The sequence below is a fragment of the Furipterus horrens genome, unplaced genomic scaffold, assembly GCF_987537825.1.
Source record: "Furipterus horrens unplaced genomic scaffold, mFurHor1.1.pri manual_scaffold_13, whole genome shotgun sequence".
In the NCBI taxonomy this organism is placed as follows: Eukaryota; Metazoa; Chordata; class Mammalia; order Chiroptera; family Furipteridae; genus Furipterus; species Furipterus horrens.
In genome coordinates, this window is record NW_028327183.1 from 33,706,990 (window position 1) to 33,723,225 (window position 16,236).

Genomic DNA, 16,236 nt, shown 5'->3' on the forward strand with positions numbered 1-16,236 from the left:
TGCCGCCGCCGCCGCCGACGATATAGGGGCTCACATTTTTCCTTTTGCCTCAGGCTCTTATAGGACCCTCCTGGCACTGGCCTCAAACCTGGACTCCTTATGTAACCCATTATGTATATTGAAGTGGAAAGAAAGCTACAGTGCTCCTACTTCAGTCAAACATTTTGCCATGCATAAATGCCCATTACATGGGCAGTGAGAAGTCTGAGGAAATTCTGAAGCCAAATTACAGCAGGCTAGTGCTCTTTACCTTGAGTTGTTTATCTTGTTATTTGATTTTTAAATCTTTAATGCATTTCCCAAGAAGTCTGCTTTGGAAAAAATCACCAAAGGAATTACAAGAGAACAAGAACAACCAGAAACACTAAAAGGTGTTTTTCCCCCCCAAAGTTTTTAAATTAAATTCCAGTTGGTCTGCACAGTGAAAGTGAGTTAGTTACTGTCTACAACTTTTACTAACATAACACCTACCTTCTTTCAACAGGCTGTGATCAAAGGTGGGGGTGGGGGTGTAGAGGGATCCTGAGCCTCAGCTGGGGATGGAGCCAGCCATACCAAGCCTCTGAGCCAGGGAACCTTTGGGGACCTCTGATTTCATTTCAGTCTCAAGGAAGGAAGGCTGACCCTGCTTGACCTTAAATGGCCCCCTCAACCCTCCTTTATGTCTCTCCATCTTTCTGCCTCTTCTGAGCTCAACCCCTCTGTTGACTGCTTTCTCAGATAGCGGCCGTAATCCTGAAAAGCAGGCCTCCTCTTCACTTCCCAGTGCCAGCCGGGATGACTGGGTGAGCTGAGGCGATATTGGTGGCACAGGCCTTGCTGTGCAGAGGGAGTCATGTCAGGGATATGACATGGTTCCTTGGGCTATGGCAAACCAGGGGGTCAGGTCGGAGGGGCAGGTCTCCCCGCAGCCCTGCGTAGCCCCGTTCTCTAGCTGCCACCTTCTATCACCCCTCCCTCCCCTATGCTTCCCTGCACAGCCGGGATCCGGGGAGGGACATGACCTTCCCTACCAGCAGGAGGCCAGGAGGGCACTGACCGGGGCCCTGGGCTTTGGGCCCACCTTGAACGTCCCGCCCAAAGGCCAGAGGGCGCGGACTGGACGGAGCCGCGGGAGCGGAGCTGTCCAGCACCCGAGGCGAGGCGCGCGCCCCCGGCCACCTCCTCCCGCCCTGCCAGCGCCACTGCGGCTCGGCGGGCGCGTCACGTGGCTGGCGCGGCGCGGTCTCCAAGCTCCCGGCGGGCGAGGGGCCGGGCGGGAGGACCCACAGACCCTCCGACCCACCACCGGAGGCACCAGCCGGACAGGCTGGGCTCAGCGCAGGGCAGCCCGGGGGCACAGCGTGGGGCATGGGCGCTCCGGGGGCCCCCGGGCACAGGCCGGCAGCGGCAGGGCACCCGGGGCGCGGGGGCAGCGGCGGGCGCGGGTCCACCCTGGCAGCCGCCGCTGAGCCCCCGCGGGGCCCGTGACGCCGTGGCCGATGTGGCCCCGCGCGCTGCGGGCCTGCACCGCTGCCTCACAAAGACGCCGCCCGAGCCGCCACCCACACCCGGCCCGCAGCCACTACGGGAGTCGGAGCCCGAGCCCGAGCCGTAGTGGAACCCGGGGGGCAGGAGAGGCGCCCGCGGGCGGCCGGTCCCGGCATGGAGCAGCGGGCGGCCGTGGGGCCGGAGGGGGCGCCGGGCGCCCGGGCGCAGCTGGCCGTCGTCTGCTTGGGTGAGTGGGCCGCGCAGGCCCGGCGGAGTCCAGGCCCCTGCCTCGCAGCCCCGCGCGAGCCCTGACGGGCCCCGCCCCGCCCTCCTGTCCGCTGCCCGGGCTTCCGGAGCCCGCACTGGGAGAGCTCCTGGCCTGCTGGGGTCGTAGGCCTGAAGGGGCGACTCCGGCCGCGGAGCCCCGGCTCTCGCCCAGCTCGGAATAGCGGATCCAGCGCGAGCTAACCATGCGCAGGGCGACCCGGGTGTGCCGGCGGCTGGGTGGGCAGAGAGCGACTTTTCTACGGCCCGGCTGTGCTTAGCCTGGCGGCGGGGAAGGTCGGGGCCTCCGAGCTGTGGACAAAGGCGAGGCCGGCTGCCTCCTGAAGAAGTCTCCGTTTTCCGCTTGGAGCAGGGGTTGGGGCGAGTGCTGGTTGCAGGCTGGACTCTGGATGCCAGGCGGGAGGCAACTTCGAGAACGCTCTCGTCTTCCTTTTTTTTGTGTTCTCAGACCCAAGGGCTAGCCTGTTCAGCTCAGAGGGGTGTGTGTGGGGAGGGCCAAGGGACCTGTCCAGGCCAGGCACCTGGGCAGGGGGACTTCTCTACCCAGGAGTTTTTCTGTTCACCTCGCCAGGGCCCTGCGTGGGGGAAGAAGGAAAGAGTTGAATCCTCAGTGCACACGGTTCCTTTATTTACCATGATAAAGGAGGGAGTGTCTTTACTGGACACTGTGGCTTTATTGAGGAAGAAGGCACTATAACTCCATAGGTTTGCTGAAGCCACTGAAATGACAAAGTAAAAAAAGAAACCTGAAGGTTTTAAGCTGCATGGTCCCCTGTGCCCCTAAGAATCAGGGAGCTCAGAGTCTAGGGGGAAGGCACCTGCCTCTGTTGTGTGATCTGGTCTCAGTAAGGGCTGTGACCCCCAAAGTGCTTACTCCCCAATCTGTTGGTGGTCATATACTCTGGACTCTAAGATGGTGGGTGGGCTTCGCGGTGAGCAGGTCCGGGGGACAGGCCTTTTGGCTTCCCAAGGTCCTCCCTGCCCAGATGTGGCCCAGAGCCTGGGCCCAGAGCAGGGGCAGTTGTCCCTACTTCTTCAGCAGTTGGGGCTGACCCCTCCAGTGATGCTCTCTGTCTTCCTTGGCTCAGTTGATGTTGGGGGGGCACCCTGAACCCCCAGGAAGTTCAGTTTGCCCATATTCTCCTCCTGGTTCCCCTGCAGTGAAGCAGTACGTGAAAGCAAAGGACAAACCCCAGGAGGTGGGTATTTGGGGGTGGGTGGCAGGAGAGATCTTTGCTTCCCTTCTCAAGGTTAGCATGGCACCATGAGGATGCCTTTGAACTCTAGAGGCCATGCACCCCTATAACACGGGTTAATCAGAACTGCTTGCCTCCCTCCCTGGCTGCCAGTGAATGAAGTGGCTGGCAAGGCCCCTCAGAGGGAGGCAGCCCTTCAAGGTGGCAGGACCCCCTTGACAGGCAGCACCTCCACCCAGGCTGAGCCAGGGCCTCTCTCTGATGGGTGGTGCAGGCCTGAACTTCTCAAGCCGGACAGGAGACAGAAACACACCCCCTCCCAAGTGAGTTAGAATTCCCAGGTGTGGGGAGCCGGGCTTGCACATGGTTCTTTTGGCTATAGGTATGCAGGTGGGCTCAGAAACCTGGGGTCCCAGCAGGTCTGGGCTGAGAGCAGGAGTCTCTGTGGCAGCGCTCTGGGCTTTGCCCTGTGAGAGGTAGAGAACTAGCTTAGAGTTCGGGCTCTGTGGTCTCGTGCCCCTGAAAGGGCTGCTGTTGGCCCAGGTCAGGTGCCTGGGTCCCAAAAGTGCGCCCCCTACCCCCTGCCCACTGGATCCTCTTTATGTTTCCCACAGTGAACATCGTTCTCACTGGCCGGCTCAGCAGTGCAGTTCCTGCTTTAGGTGAGTAATATGCTTCTCTCCCTCCTCTTCTTTCCCCTGCCTCTGGTTTAGTGACCTCTGAAAACAGGCCTTCGGGTTCCTGCTTCTACCCCTGAGGTGCATTTGTTCTGCATCCCAAAGGAGCTGTTTGGCCTTGGGCAAGCTTAAACTTCCCTGAATATCAGTTTCCTCTTCTATAAATGGGTGCAATAATAGGACCTACTTCAAAGCCTGTTATTATGGTTGAATGAGCGAATGAGGCAAGGTGCTTGGCGTGGTGTTCACACATGGTGGCTTCATACCACCAGCAAGCGCTCATGGGTCTGGTACAATGGACAGATTGTACTTCCTATAGGCTGTGGGGTTCCCCAAGGGCCATGAGGTGCCCACCTGTTTTTTTTTTAAGTATATTTTATTGATTATGTTGTTACAGTAGTTCCAATTTTTCCCCTTTGCTCCCCTCTGCCCAGTATTCCTCTTCCCTTCAGCCATCCCACCCCGCTTAGTTCATGTCCATGGGTGGTGCATGTAAGTTCTTTGGCCTCACCCTTTCCTATATTATTCTTAGCTTCCCCCTGTCTATTTTGTACCAACCGATTATGCTTCTTAATCCCTGCACCATTTCCCCATTTCTCCCTCTCCTCCCTCCCAGCTGATAATCCTCCAAATGATCCTCACACCTATGATTCTGTTCCTATTCTGGTTTGCTTAGTTGGATTTTGTTTTTATTTTTTAGATTCAGTTGTTGATGGTTGTGAGCTTATTGTCATTTTAGTGTTTATAGTTTTGATCTTCTTTTTCTTAAGTAAGTCCCTTTGACATTTCTTATAACAATGGCTTGCTGATGATGAACTCCTTTAGCTTTACCTTGTCTGGGAAGCACTTCATCTGCCCTTCCATTCTAAATGATAGCTTTGCTGGATAGAGTAGTCCTGCTTGCAAGTTACCTTTCATCACATTGAATACTGCTTGCCAGTCCCTTCTTGCCTGCAAAGTGTCCTCTGAGAAATCAGCTGGTAGTCCTATAGGCACCCCCCTGTTGGCAACTCTCTGCCTCTCTCTTGCTGCCCCCAGGACTCTCTGTTTATCTTTCACCTTTGGCATCTCAATCATCATGCATCCTGGTGTGGTCCCCTCTGCGTCCAGCTCGTCCGGGACCCTCCGTGCTTCCTGGACCTGTATGTCCATCTCCTTTGCAAAATTTGGGAAGTTTTCCTCATTTTTTTCAATTCTTGCTTCCTCTTTCTGCACTGGTTGACTGTTTTTTTCTTCCTTATGTTCCAAATCATTGATCTGAACCCTGGTTTCCTTCCCTTCACTATTGGTTTTGTGTAGATTTTTTTCTTTTCACTTAGCATAGCCTTCACGTCTTCTCTAATGTGTTTGCCGTACTCAAGCATATCTCTCAAGTCTGTGAGCATCTTTATCACCAGTGTTTTGAATTCTGCGTCTATTAGGTTGTCTATCTCCTCATCTGTTAGGTTGGCTATCTCCTCATAGCTTAGTTCTCCCACTGGAACCTTGATCTGTTTCTCCTTTCGGGCCATACTTCTCTGTCTCCTCATTCTGACAGGCTCTTGTGTTTGTTTGCCTCTGCGTCCCAGGTAGAGCTGTCACTCCTGTTATGTTGTAAGGAGCGGAGCCTTAGGGATTCATGAGTACAGGAATACCCGTTTCACCACCTTGTGGTGCTGTATGTGGGGGAGGGGTCTGAGAGGGAACAATGCTGCTTGCCTAGCACTCACCTCTTTTCCAGGCACTTCTCCCATTTCTGCACCAGACTAGCACCCCTCTAGCTGCTGCCCTGGCCGTCGTTCCCAGAGTGGGTGGGTCTGCGGATGTTCTAGGACCATGGGGGCTCTTTAAACAAGTGGATTCTGCTGAGAGACCATCAGTTTCTGCTTCCACCCCAACCCCCACTGGTCTGCGCAGTCAGAAGCAATGAGGCTTGATTTTCCCCAGTGCTGGGACCATGAGCTTCGAGGTCTGGTGAGGAGCTGGGAACGCTCCCCAGGTGTCCCGCCTGACTTTTTAAACCATTTGACTGCACTTCCCGCTGGCCTGCCACTGCCGCCTCCACACTGCATCCTCTCTGCCCCGGCTCCACCCCTCCTACCTGTATGGATGACTATTTCTTCTTTATATCTTTATTTGCTGGACTTCCATGCAGCTTGATTTTCTGGAACTTCTGGTTGCTTCTAGTTTTGAGGTAGTTGTATTCCTTCTTAGTTGTGGAGGGAGACACAGAGTGTCTGCTATGTCTCCATCTTGGCCGGAAGTCTGCCCACCTGTTTTTAAATTACATCTGGGATTTAATATATAAAGGTGTCACTGAATGATGACATGGAGAGGCCAATGCTGTTGACAGAAGTTGTTACTTATGTGTCTTGAGAAGAAGGAACATTGGCCACACCACGCCAGGCCACAGGTTTGATCAGGTCTGATGCAGGGAAGGCTTGGGCCAGAGCACCAGTTGGAGTTTTTGTGGGAAAGTCAAGACAGGACAAGAGAAAGAGTTTAGAATTGGCTAGGCTGAGTAATCCTGCCCTAGGACAGCCTAGGGCTGGGGGAACTGCTGGCTTGGTGTGTGAATTAGATGAGAAGGTGGGTGGGAGCTCAGCCTTCAATCAGCTAGACTGGGAAAAGGCAGGTCCTAGACAAACTGACATGCAGGAGAGAGGGGTAAACACTTTGACCAAGAGTTTGGCCCTGTGATTGGTGGATGCCAAACAGACAAACAAAATCTGAGAAAACACAAGGTGATGGGCCTCTTGCCTGTCAGACTGGGTGTGTCCATCCACGGGCCATCTCTGTGCTCATCTAGGGCAGCAAAGACTGTCAGGAACGGGGAGGGTGGACCAGGCCATCAGGGCATTTCCTCTTTGCTGAGGGAGCTGCCAGGGGTTGGCAAATGCATAAGTCCAGGCCCTCTTTGCCTTTGGTGCCACCAGGAGACATCTAAGAATGGTCTCAGGAAACTGGGAGAATGTGTGGTCCCAGTCTAGGAGGCACCACTGATTTGTTTGCTGTTTGCTGTACTGCATGGAAGGGCAGGAAGTGCCTGGGGCTTCCAGTTCTGCTCAGGGCCCAGCTTGTAGCAGAAACTCACTGAGGCCAGCTCAAAGAGTGGCATGTCAGCTAGCCCAGGTCCCACAGAAGCTGCTCTCATGGGCCTGTGTCTCAGACACCACTTCTCAGTGTCCCTCCTGACTCTCCTTGCACACCAATGCCAGCTCCCAGCAGCCTGGCCTCCTCTGGTGACTCTGCCAGTCTAGGGACCTGCCTTGCTCAGCACTAAGCCAGCCCCAGCCCTGCCTGGCGCCCTGGACCCAATAGCTAACTGCTAGCCTCCCCATATGAGTTCCAGGAGAAGACTGGTTGTGAGGGAGTGGAAGGGGGTGGCAGGTCTTACCAGTGTGGGCCCCAGGCCAGCCCTCTTGCTGGTGTGCTGGGTGGGCATGTCTGCCACATGCATGTGCCCTGCATTTAGAAGAGTGGTGCTTCAGGGATGAGGTTAACTCACAGGGCCAGGGCGAGAGAGACAGCCATCCAGCCGACTACATTTGGTTTTTCTTAGCTATCAAGACCTTAGGCTCCAGAACGGTCCTCATTGCCCAGGGGCCACTGTTCACATCATGGTGCTTGTGCAGTGTCCCAGTGTCTTGAACTGTGCACAGTCCCTATGGTCATAGGTGGCGATCTGGGCCCTGGCTCTTCTGGATTCCATCCCTGATCCCTCTAGCATTGCTAAGAGACAGCTTCTGGCTGCCAGAGGCACCCCTTCTAACCCCCGACCCAAGGCTCCATGACTCTGCATTTTCAGGGTTTTCCCTGTGACTTCTACTGTGAGGATCCCGGATCACCACCATTCATGTGCGCCTTCCCAGCCCTCAGTGGGCTCAGACACTTCCAAGGGCCTGGGTGGGCTGCCCTGGGGACCTCAGCCCCTGTGCTGTCTCAGGTTGTCAGGTCCTGACTGGTACCTCTGGCACTTTGGACTCTGGGCTCCGCCATGTGGCTGCTGTGATCTGGGGGTGGCCTGGGTTGGGTCTTCACGGTGTTCTCCACTTACTGGGCACTTCCCTATGCTCCTGTGGTGGAGGTCCCAGCTCCCTGTCATCTTTGCCACCAGGCAGGTTGTCTGGAGTATTGATCGCCTCTAGAAACCAGATCTGCAAATTGTGCTTCATCAGGCTCAGGCCCTCTCAAAAGTATTTGATGACTCTTGGGACCAGGAAAGAAAGATGCTCATCCGTCTAAAAACGCGCATTCATACCTTGCCCACTTGAGCAGGCCACTTTGCCACGAGCGCCGGTGGGATTTTCTGCTCAAGTGAGTATAGGTCACCTGCAGTTAAAGCTCAGATAGGCCTGAGTACCTCCCAAACACCCTCAGGACTCTATTCTGCATCAGTATGTCCCCAAATACACAGTCCTTCCAGCTCCACTCACCAGTGGCCCATCATCACACACCCTGTCACAACCCTCACCTCCCACTCACCCCATCACCTGAATGTCTGCCTGGAGATTGCTACTTTCCTCAGGTTTCTGAACCACCCGCAGAGAAGCAGCTCCACCTTACTGATGGACAAGCAGGCGCCCCAGGACTGGATTCACAAGCCCCCTTCTCCTGCCTATGCCTGGATCCTGGGCAGTGTGTTGGGTGCGGGAGGCCTGGGGCTGGTCGTCTGAGCTGGTGGCACCCTCCAGGCCCATCGCTAATTGGCCTCTGGTCAAGAGGCCCCGACCAGAGCGCCCAGCTCTGCACTGACCCTAGCCTCCTTGCTGCTCCACACCCACTCTGCGTGGGCTGGGCTGACAGCTGCAGGAACCTGGTGCCTGCGGCCCCCTTGGAGTAGAGCAAACAGTAACTGAGTGACTGCTGCCCTGGCTGTGGGAATTTCTAGGGCAGCCCTGGACAGCCCTCAGCTCAGGGGGAAATGTTGTCAGGAGCTTTGTTGAGAGGCACAGCTGGGCTGGCAGCCGTCCAATCATCTGCTCCTGATGGGCTGGTGGCCTGAGAGACAGGCCTCCTGACCCCTGGAAGAGGGCTAGACATAAGTCCTGGAGGGAGGGGTATTCTGGCCAGAGGGAGAAAGACATGCGGGCCTGGCTTTCCTGGCCAGTGTGGGTGAGAATTCTGGCCTCTGTGACTGTCCCGTCTGGGCAAGGCTTCCAGGCCAGGGCAGGTACTGACTGGGCCCTGCTCTGCCCCAGGCCCTGTCCTGGAAGCTGCGGATACAGTGGTTCCCATCAGAGGTGGATTAAGGTCTGTTGAGGCCCTGGGCGCAGAAGAAAATATTGGGCCCCTCAAAAAAAAGAGAGACAGGGAAAATAAAAATATATGTTAACCATATTTTTAAATAAATAAAAAATTGCACATATGAAACCAAACTTGGTGTCATTAGAAAAAAGTATTAAGTTGGGGTTTTGCGGGGCCTTTCAGAAGTTGCGGCCCAGGGTGCGTGCCCGGTGTGCCTGCTGTTAAATCCGCCTCTGGCCCAGCCTGGCTGACCGGAGCCTCCTGCCCCAGTGGCCAGGCGCTTCAGTTTAACGTGCTTCTGAGATGTGCAGTGGGGGGAGGATGCGCCCTAGCAGCCTGGGCCCTCCCTGCCTGTGAGCCTCCCCCAGCACCTTCCAGAGAAGAAGTTCTCTTCTGGTCTGTGTAGCCCCTCCCTCCAAGGGCACCCCCAGGCCAACAGCCAGAGTCCCTGCGAGGTCCACAAGGCTGGTGGCCTCACCTATCTGAAGGAGCGGCCAGGCTACTCTGTTTAGTCTTTCCTCTCGTGGCCTGCGACCAGAGCACATCGCTCCCATTTTATGGGTGAGAAACCTGGCTTCCCAAGCCATGGGCAAGTGCCAGGGGCAGAGGCCTGGCTGGTGCCCCTGGGACCTGGGACTCTTGGGGTTCTGATGGTGGACCAAGCGTGGTCAGCCTTTGTTTAGGGTCAAGGGGTGGTGTTTCTCTTCTGGTCCTTTGAAGTTCTTGTGAGCTGTTGAATGGGGGTTTTTGACTCCCTGGTGGTCACAGTATTGGACCTGGACCCCCACAGTCATGGCAGCCCCTGCTGAAGGGGTTTCGTGCCTCTAAATGCAAAGCAGGTACTTGGATTGACCAGTTCACTCATTGACCCATATTTATTGAGCACCTACCATGTGTCAGGCCCTGTGTGAGATCCTGGAGACAGACAGTGTTGAGCCAGAGCCAGCACAGCTCCAAGGGAAATTGTTGCTATAGTGGGTGCTGGGGAGGAAAGAGAAGAGGGGTGGCATTGGAGCCCCAGGGGGTACAGCATGGGGAGGGTCCCCTTGAGAAGGGGCACTGGGCTGAAGGCCATAGGAGTGGATGGGCTAAGGTGTGGGGGAGAGCATTCTGCTAGGGGCTGCAAGACAAAGCCTCCCTCCTGTGGGTGGTATCACAGCAGGCGTGAGCAGAGAGCTGCGTTATCGAGGGAGATGAGGCAGAACAGGTGAGGGGCTGGTGCCTCTGGGATGAAATCTGTCCTAAGAGTATGAGAGGTGGCTGGAGGGCTTTGTGCAGTGTGTTGTTTGGGGTCCCAAAAGAAATGTCTTCTTGAGAGCTGGCAGAGAGACCTCTGCTTCTGGGGCAATCATGGAAGGCACGAGGCAGCCGCAGAGTGAGGAGGTGATGCTGCTGGACTTAGGTCATCATTTGTCTCCCTGAGCCTCAGGGTCTCTGTCTGTGCAATGGGCCCTGCCTTCAGCAGAGGCTGCTGGGAGGATTTGATGAAGCAGAGTGGTAAAGGGTTGAAGAGCAGTTAGGTGTGGGAGCAGCCAGGTGCAAGGGCTTGTGTGGTCCTGGGAAGGCCAGGGCACACCAGGGAAGGCTTTGCACCTTTAGCCAGGAAGTAGAGGGCATGTATAATGAGGTGGGTACAGTGAGCCTGTGGAACTGGGCGTGGTGGCCCCTCATGCTGGCAGGTGTGACACTCTGCGCACCAGTGACACTTCGTAAATTCATTGGGGCAGGCCCGGCAGTGAAAACTGAGCCCATCGAAGGAACAGGGTGGACTCGGATTGCCACTTACTGGCTGTGTGGCCATGAGCTGGTCATTTCTCCTCTCTGAGCCTCAGTTTCCTCATTTGGTTACATGCTCTGCCTCCAGTGGCTTCCCACTTATGCTCGGGATAAAACCCAAATTCTGTATGAAGTATAATCAGACCCAGCCTGCATTTCCAGCCCCATCTAGACCTTGGCCCCTCTCTTCAGTCCTGTTTTATTTACCTTCACTCCACTCAGGGGATCTGCAAAAAGCCTGATCTCCCATGCCTCTGCTCTCCCCCCACGCCCCGCCCCTCCCCTGCAGCCTTCGAGTCCCACAAAGCAGGGTGTTTGCCTGTCTCACTCAGCATGCCTAGCACTGTGTTTGGCACACAGTAGATACTCAAATCTGTGTGAGCAAAACTCCTCCCTTCTCTGGTTGAGGCTTGTATTTGTCAAGCCCTGGGGAGGGCAGGCAGACCTAAGGTGCAGAATTCTTAACTGAACTGAGGCCCCAAGGCCAAGAGGCTGCACCTCGGAGGTGCTGAGGGGAGTTGTTGGTGGACTTTCTCCCAGCCTGCCAGGGACCTAGGCTCTGGTGCACAGGATGAGGCTGTGGGTGCCCCTCTGCCATGCACACCACTTCTCTGAAGTCTCAAGTAGTGGCCTTGCCCTTGGCCATGCCCACTCTTGGCTGGTCGCTATCCCATCTTGGAAAGGCCTGTGCTGAAGCCATGGGAGGCTCAAGTGCCTATTTGCCAGCTCCCCCAACTTCCTCCACAAAGGTGAGGCCAGCACTCTGCTTCCTCTCTTGACAGCTGCCTGCAGCGGGAAACTAGAGCAGCACACGGAACGGCGGGGTGTCATCTATAGCCCGGCCTGGCCCCTCAACTATCCTCCAGGCACCAATTGCAGCTGGTACATCCAGGGCGACCGTGGAGACATGATCACCATCAGGTATGGGTGTCCCAGGGGGTGTCCAAGGGAATCTGTATGGGTCTGCATGCGCTGTGTGTGCGCGCACATGTGTGATGCCGCATGTGCACAAGTGCATGTGTGGGCAGGCATGAAGTGCACGTGTAAGTGCACATGTGTGAGCACACTTGTGTCCTTGTGTATGTCTGTGAGCGCACATCTGAGCAGGTATAAAGAACAAGTGTGAATGTGTGTAAGCACATGTCTGAGCAAGTTCAGAGGGCCCATATGAGCAGGTATGTGAGTGCATGTGTGGACTTCAGGTGTGAGTATGTATGAGCTGTAAGCATATGAGCGCCTGTGAGCATGTGTGAGCAGGTGGATGTGCCAGTTCCCAGGCCTCTGTGGCCTCTCTGGGTGGCTACATGGAGTCCTGAGCCTCTCTCAGGGGCTGTGGGAGCTGTCGGTCACCTCAGGCTTGCCAGGGAGGGGAGCCTTGGGGGTGGTGGGGGTGGTCTAGTTCTCTCTAAGTGACAGCGGTGTCTTCTCTGTCCTGCAGGGTAGCTTGAGGATATGCTGGCACAGGTCCCAGACCAGGGTTTCCCCAGGGTCCTCAGGGCAGTCTCAGCAGGAAAGGGGACCAGGCAGGAGCCCAGATGCTCCAGTTGCAGGGAGGTGCAGAGGGAAACGGAGTGAGGTGACCAGATGGTGAAACTGAGGCTGGAACCCTGGCCTGGGTGGCCACAGTGACACTTGGCTAGGGAGTCACTCCCCTAAATGCCAATGCCCAAAAGGCCCCAGTTTTACTCCATAGCTCCCAAGCATGGGGTGTGACAGGCAGGATCAGGGTCTTGTGTTTGTCTGCTTCCCTGTGGTCACAGGGCCGTGGCTGTTTGATACCCTTTCTTCAAGGGCTTCGTCCTCCACCAGTCTCCAAGTCCTGTGACCTGCTCTTCCCACAGCCTGGGCCGGGGGTTCAGGGCTAGTGTATTTCTCCCAGGTGACAAGCTGTCACCCAGCCACAGGCTAGGCCAGCCCCATGGGCATGCCTCTACCCTACAGTGCACAGGTCTGTGACTTTGTGCAGGGTCAGTTCCAGCAGACTCAGTGCAGGTGGGTCTGGACCCTTGGGTCTCCGCACTTGGGAGAGGGTCAGGGGAGGGAATTGCCCATGATGGGGCTCCTGACGGGGCCTCCACTTTGGCTTTGTGGTAGGCATGCTGTGTGTGTGTTGGCTAGGCCCTCCCAGGGCTGCAGGGGATGATGTGAAGGATGGTGTTCAGAGTTGTCCTGAGCCTTCTTGGAGCTGCCCTCAGACCCCTGGACATCTGGGAGTAGAGGAGAGGAGGGGTGGGCTGGGCTGGCCATCCTTGTCCTAAGATCAGGCCTGCTTGTTCCCTGTGGGTCCCTGGCCACGTGGGCCCTCCCAGACCCATGTCTATGGTCCCTCTCCATCCCTGCAGCTTCCGCAACTTTGATGTGGAAGAGTCCCACCAGTGCTCCCTGGACTGGCTCATGCTGGGCCCAGCAACCCCACCTCGCCAGGAGGCCTTCCGGCTCTGCGGCTCTGCCATCCCACCGGCCTTCATCTCCACCCGGGACCACGTCTGGATCTTCTTCCACTCTGATGCCTCCAGCTCTGGCCAGGCCCAGGGCTTCCGTCTCTCATACATCCGAGGTGACACCAGTAGCAGGGCATCGCGGGGCACACACAGCATTTGGTGCGCCACTTGGGCACCTGGGGCTGGAGCAGAACTCTCCACCTGCCTGCTCCCCGCCAGGTCTCCCCCAGGAACCCCGTCAGGCTGAGCACAGTGGCGGGACTGGGGCTGGACATGTTGCTGCCTCAGGGTATCTTGGAGCCCCTGGAGGTCACCGACCCCATATCACAGACTTGGCTGGAGTGGGGGCTCACCCCTCACCCTCAGCTCACCATTTACCCTCATGTCAGAGACTTAGCTCACCCTGACATTCCAGAGGTCTTTGTCCCTTGGGCGGCCACAGAGAGGCCAGTACTCTTCTCCATGTCTCCTTCCTCTTCTGAGGCTCTGCAGAGGCCCGGCTGGGATGAGGGAACCACCCTGCCCGCTCCAGGCCTCAGACTGCGTTGTTGGAGGGAGCTCAGCACTCCCCTGACTCTCTTCCCCTGCTCTCTTTTCCCCACAGGGAAGCTGGGCCAGGCGTCCTGCCAGGCAGATGAGTTCCACTGTGACAACGGCAAGTGCCTGCCGGGGCCGTGGCAGTGCAACACCGTGGATGAGTGTGGCGATGGCTCCGATGAGGGCAACTGCTCAGCACCTGCCTCGGAGCCACCCGGCAGCCTGTGTCCCGGGGGCACCTTCCCCTGCAGCGGGGCGCGCTCCACGCGCTGCCTGCCTGTAGAGCGGCGCTGTGATGGCACGCAGGACTGCGGCGATGGCTCTGATGAGGCTGGCTGCCCTGACCTGGCGTGCGGCCGGCGGCTGGGCAGCTTCTACGGCTCCTTCGCCTCCCCAGACCTGTTCGGTGCAGCCCGAGGGCCCTCAGACCTTCACTGCACATGGCTGGTGGACACGCAAGACCCACGACGTGTGCTGCTGCAGCTGGAGTTGCGGCTGGGCTATGACGACTACGTGCAGGTGTACGAGGGCCTGGGTGAGCGTGGGGACCGCCTGCTGCAGACGCTGTCCTATCGCAGCAACCACCGGCCTGTGAGTCTTGAGGCCGCCCAGGGCCGCCTCACCGTGGCCTACCATGCTCGCGCCCGCAGCGCTGGTCATGGCTTCAATGCCACCTACCAGGTGAAGGGCTACTGCCTCCCGTGGGAGCAGCCATGTGGGAGCAGCGTTGAGGGTGACATGGGTGACACAGGCGAGCAGGGCTGCTTCTCGGAGCCACAGCGCTGCGACGGCTGGTGGCACTGTGCCAGCGGCCGAGATGAGCAGGGCTGCCCTGCCTGCCCGCCGGACCAGTACCCCTGCGAGGGCGGCAGTGGCCTGTGCTACACGTCTGCTGACCGCTGCAACAACCAGAAGAGCTGCCCCGATGGCGCCGATGAGAAGAACTGTTTCTCCTGCCAGCCTGGCACCTTCCACTGTGGCACCAACCTGTGCATCTTTGAGACGTGGCGCTGTGATGGCCAGGAGGACTGCCAGGACGGCAGCGATGAGCACGGCTGCCTGGCGGCCGTGCCCCGAAAGGTCATCACTGCTGCCCTCATCGGCAGCCTGGTCTGTGGCCTGCTGCTCGTCATTGCCTTGGGCTGTGCCTTCAAGCTCTACTCCCTGCGCACGCAGGAGTACAGGTGGGTGGGCCTTGCTGCTGCCCACGGTGCCTGGGGTCGCAGGTCAGGAGCCTTGGCTTCTTCATTTCCCTGGGAGAGGCTCTGGGCTCACTGTTCCTACAGCTGTGGGTTTGTAGGTTGGGGCTCAGGCTATCCACATGGGACTTCTCTCATGCATCCAGGGTCCAGGCATCTCAGGATGTCCAGACTGGCATGGCTCCCTGTCCTGCTCTCAGCCCCAGCACAGGGCCCCGTGGGAGGCGGGAAGTGTGGGATGCAGGCCAGCCCTGCTATGCTGTCCTTCTGCCCATTGCTTTCAGGGCCTTCGAGACCCAGATGACACGGCTGGAGGCTGAGTTCGTGCGGCGGGAGGCACCCCCGTCCTATGGGCAGCTCATCGCACAGGGCCTCATTCCGCCCGTGGAAGACTTTCCTGTCTACAGTGCATCCCAGGTGAGCTCCAGAGGGCATGAGACCCTACAGGTCCCTGGCTCCCGGCCGGACCTTAGAGGATGCTGAGACAGGAAGCCAGAGGGGTAGGCTGGACTGAGAGCTGCCAGGTTGCTGCAGGGATAGAGGGAGGCAGAAGGTGAGGCCTGGGGAGGGTGACAAGGGGGCTGTGGCCAGACGCAGGGGACAAGTTGGTGTCTTGGGGTCTCGGGTTTCTTGGGGGTCGTGCTGACCTCTGCCCCCTCAGCCGCTGCCCCACCCTCCAGGCCTCCGTGCTTCAGAACCTTCGCACAGCCATGCGGCGACAGATGCGCCGGCACGCCTCCCGCCGAGGACCCTCCCGCCGCCGTCTGGGTCATCTGTGGAATCGGCTCTTCCACCGGCCTCGGGCACCGCGCGGACAGATCCCGCTGCTGACTGCTGCACGCACCTCACAAACAGTGCTGGGTGACGGGCTCCTCCAGTCCGCACCAGGGGCTGCCCTGGACCCCCCGGCACCCCTTACGGACACAGGCAGCCCTGGGGCAGCTGGAGATGAGTCCTCCAATGCCCCCAGCCATGCACCAGAGGTGGGACCTTCTGTGCTGCCCCCCTTGGGCCTGCAGGACCCAGAGTACAGGCCAGTGGACAAGGACAGAAAGGCCTGCAGGGACCCTCTGGTGGACAGCCCAGCTCCTGTGGACACACTTCAGGAGCCCCGTTCAGCCCAGGACCCTCACCCCCCAGCCCCCACTGCCAGCAGCACCCTAGGCCCCCACCCACCAGAGCCACTGGGAGTCTGCAGGAGCCCCCCAACCGCCTGCTCCCCAATGTTGGAGGCCAGTGATGATGAGGCCCTGCTGGTCTGCTGACCCACCGAACGTGCTGGTGACCTGCCACAGCCCCGCTTTGTAACCAGGGAATATACAGTCGTTTCTACCCGGCCTCCGAGTCCTTCTTTCTTGCAGCGTGGCCCACCCAGAAGCCCAGCCAACCTGCTGCATCAGTATCCCCCACCCCTGTTGGGCAAGGCAGG

At 57.9% G+C, this 16,236-nt stretch overlaps 1 protein-coding gene across 2 annotated transcripts; it reads left to right on the forward strand.

The window, feature by feature from the left end:
• Window positions 1-1,180: 1,180 nt before the first annotated feature.
• Window positions 1,181-16,139, forward strand: LRP3 (LDL receptor related protein 3). Of its 2 annotated transcripts, none has more exons than XM_090259323.1 (7): window positions 1,181-1,717; window positions 3,566-3,613; window positions 11,413-11,551; window positions 12,973-13,187; window positions 13,676-14,792; window positions 15,092-15,224; window positions 15,469-15,740. In XM_090259323.1, the coding sequence occupies exons 1-7, from the start codon at window positions 1,645-1,647 to the stop codon at window positions 15,670-15,672; spliced, it is 1,929 nt and encodes a 642-aa protein (XP_090115449.1). In that variant the 5' UTR covers window positions 1,181-1,644; the 3' UTR covers window positions 15,673-15,740. The 2 variants fall into 2 exon arrangements, with proteins under 2 accessions (XP_090115449.1, XP_090115448.1); XM_090259322.1 differs by having other exon boundaries at window positions 1,183-1,717; window positions 15,488-16,139.
• Window positions 16,140-16,236: the final 97 nt, after the last annotated feature.

What these genes read in the sequence shown, in the direction of transcription:
- LRP3 (XM_090259322.1), top strand. Translation starts at nt 1,645, where the DNA reads ATGGAGCAGCGGGCGGCCGTGGGGCCGGAGGGGGCGCCGGGCGCCCGG. An exon ending in CCGTCTCTCATACATCCGAG is followed by an intron (nt 13,188 to 13,675) that starts GTGACACCAGTA and finishes TTTTCCCCACAG; the next exon opens with GGAAGCTGGGCCAGGCGTCC. An exon ending in CTGCGCACGCAGGAGTACAG is followed by an intron (nt 14,793 to 15,091) that starts GTGGGTGGGCCT and finishes CATTGCTTTCAG; the next exon opens with GGCCTTCGAGACCCAGATGA.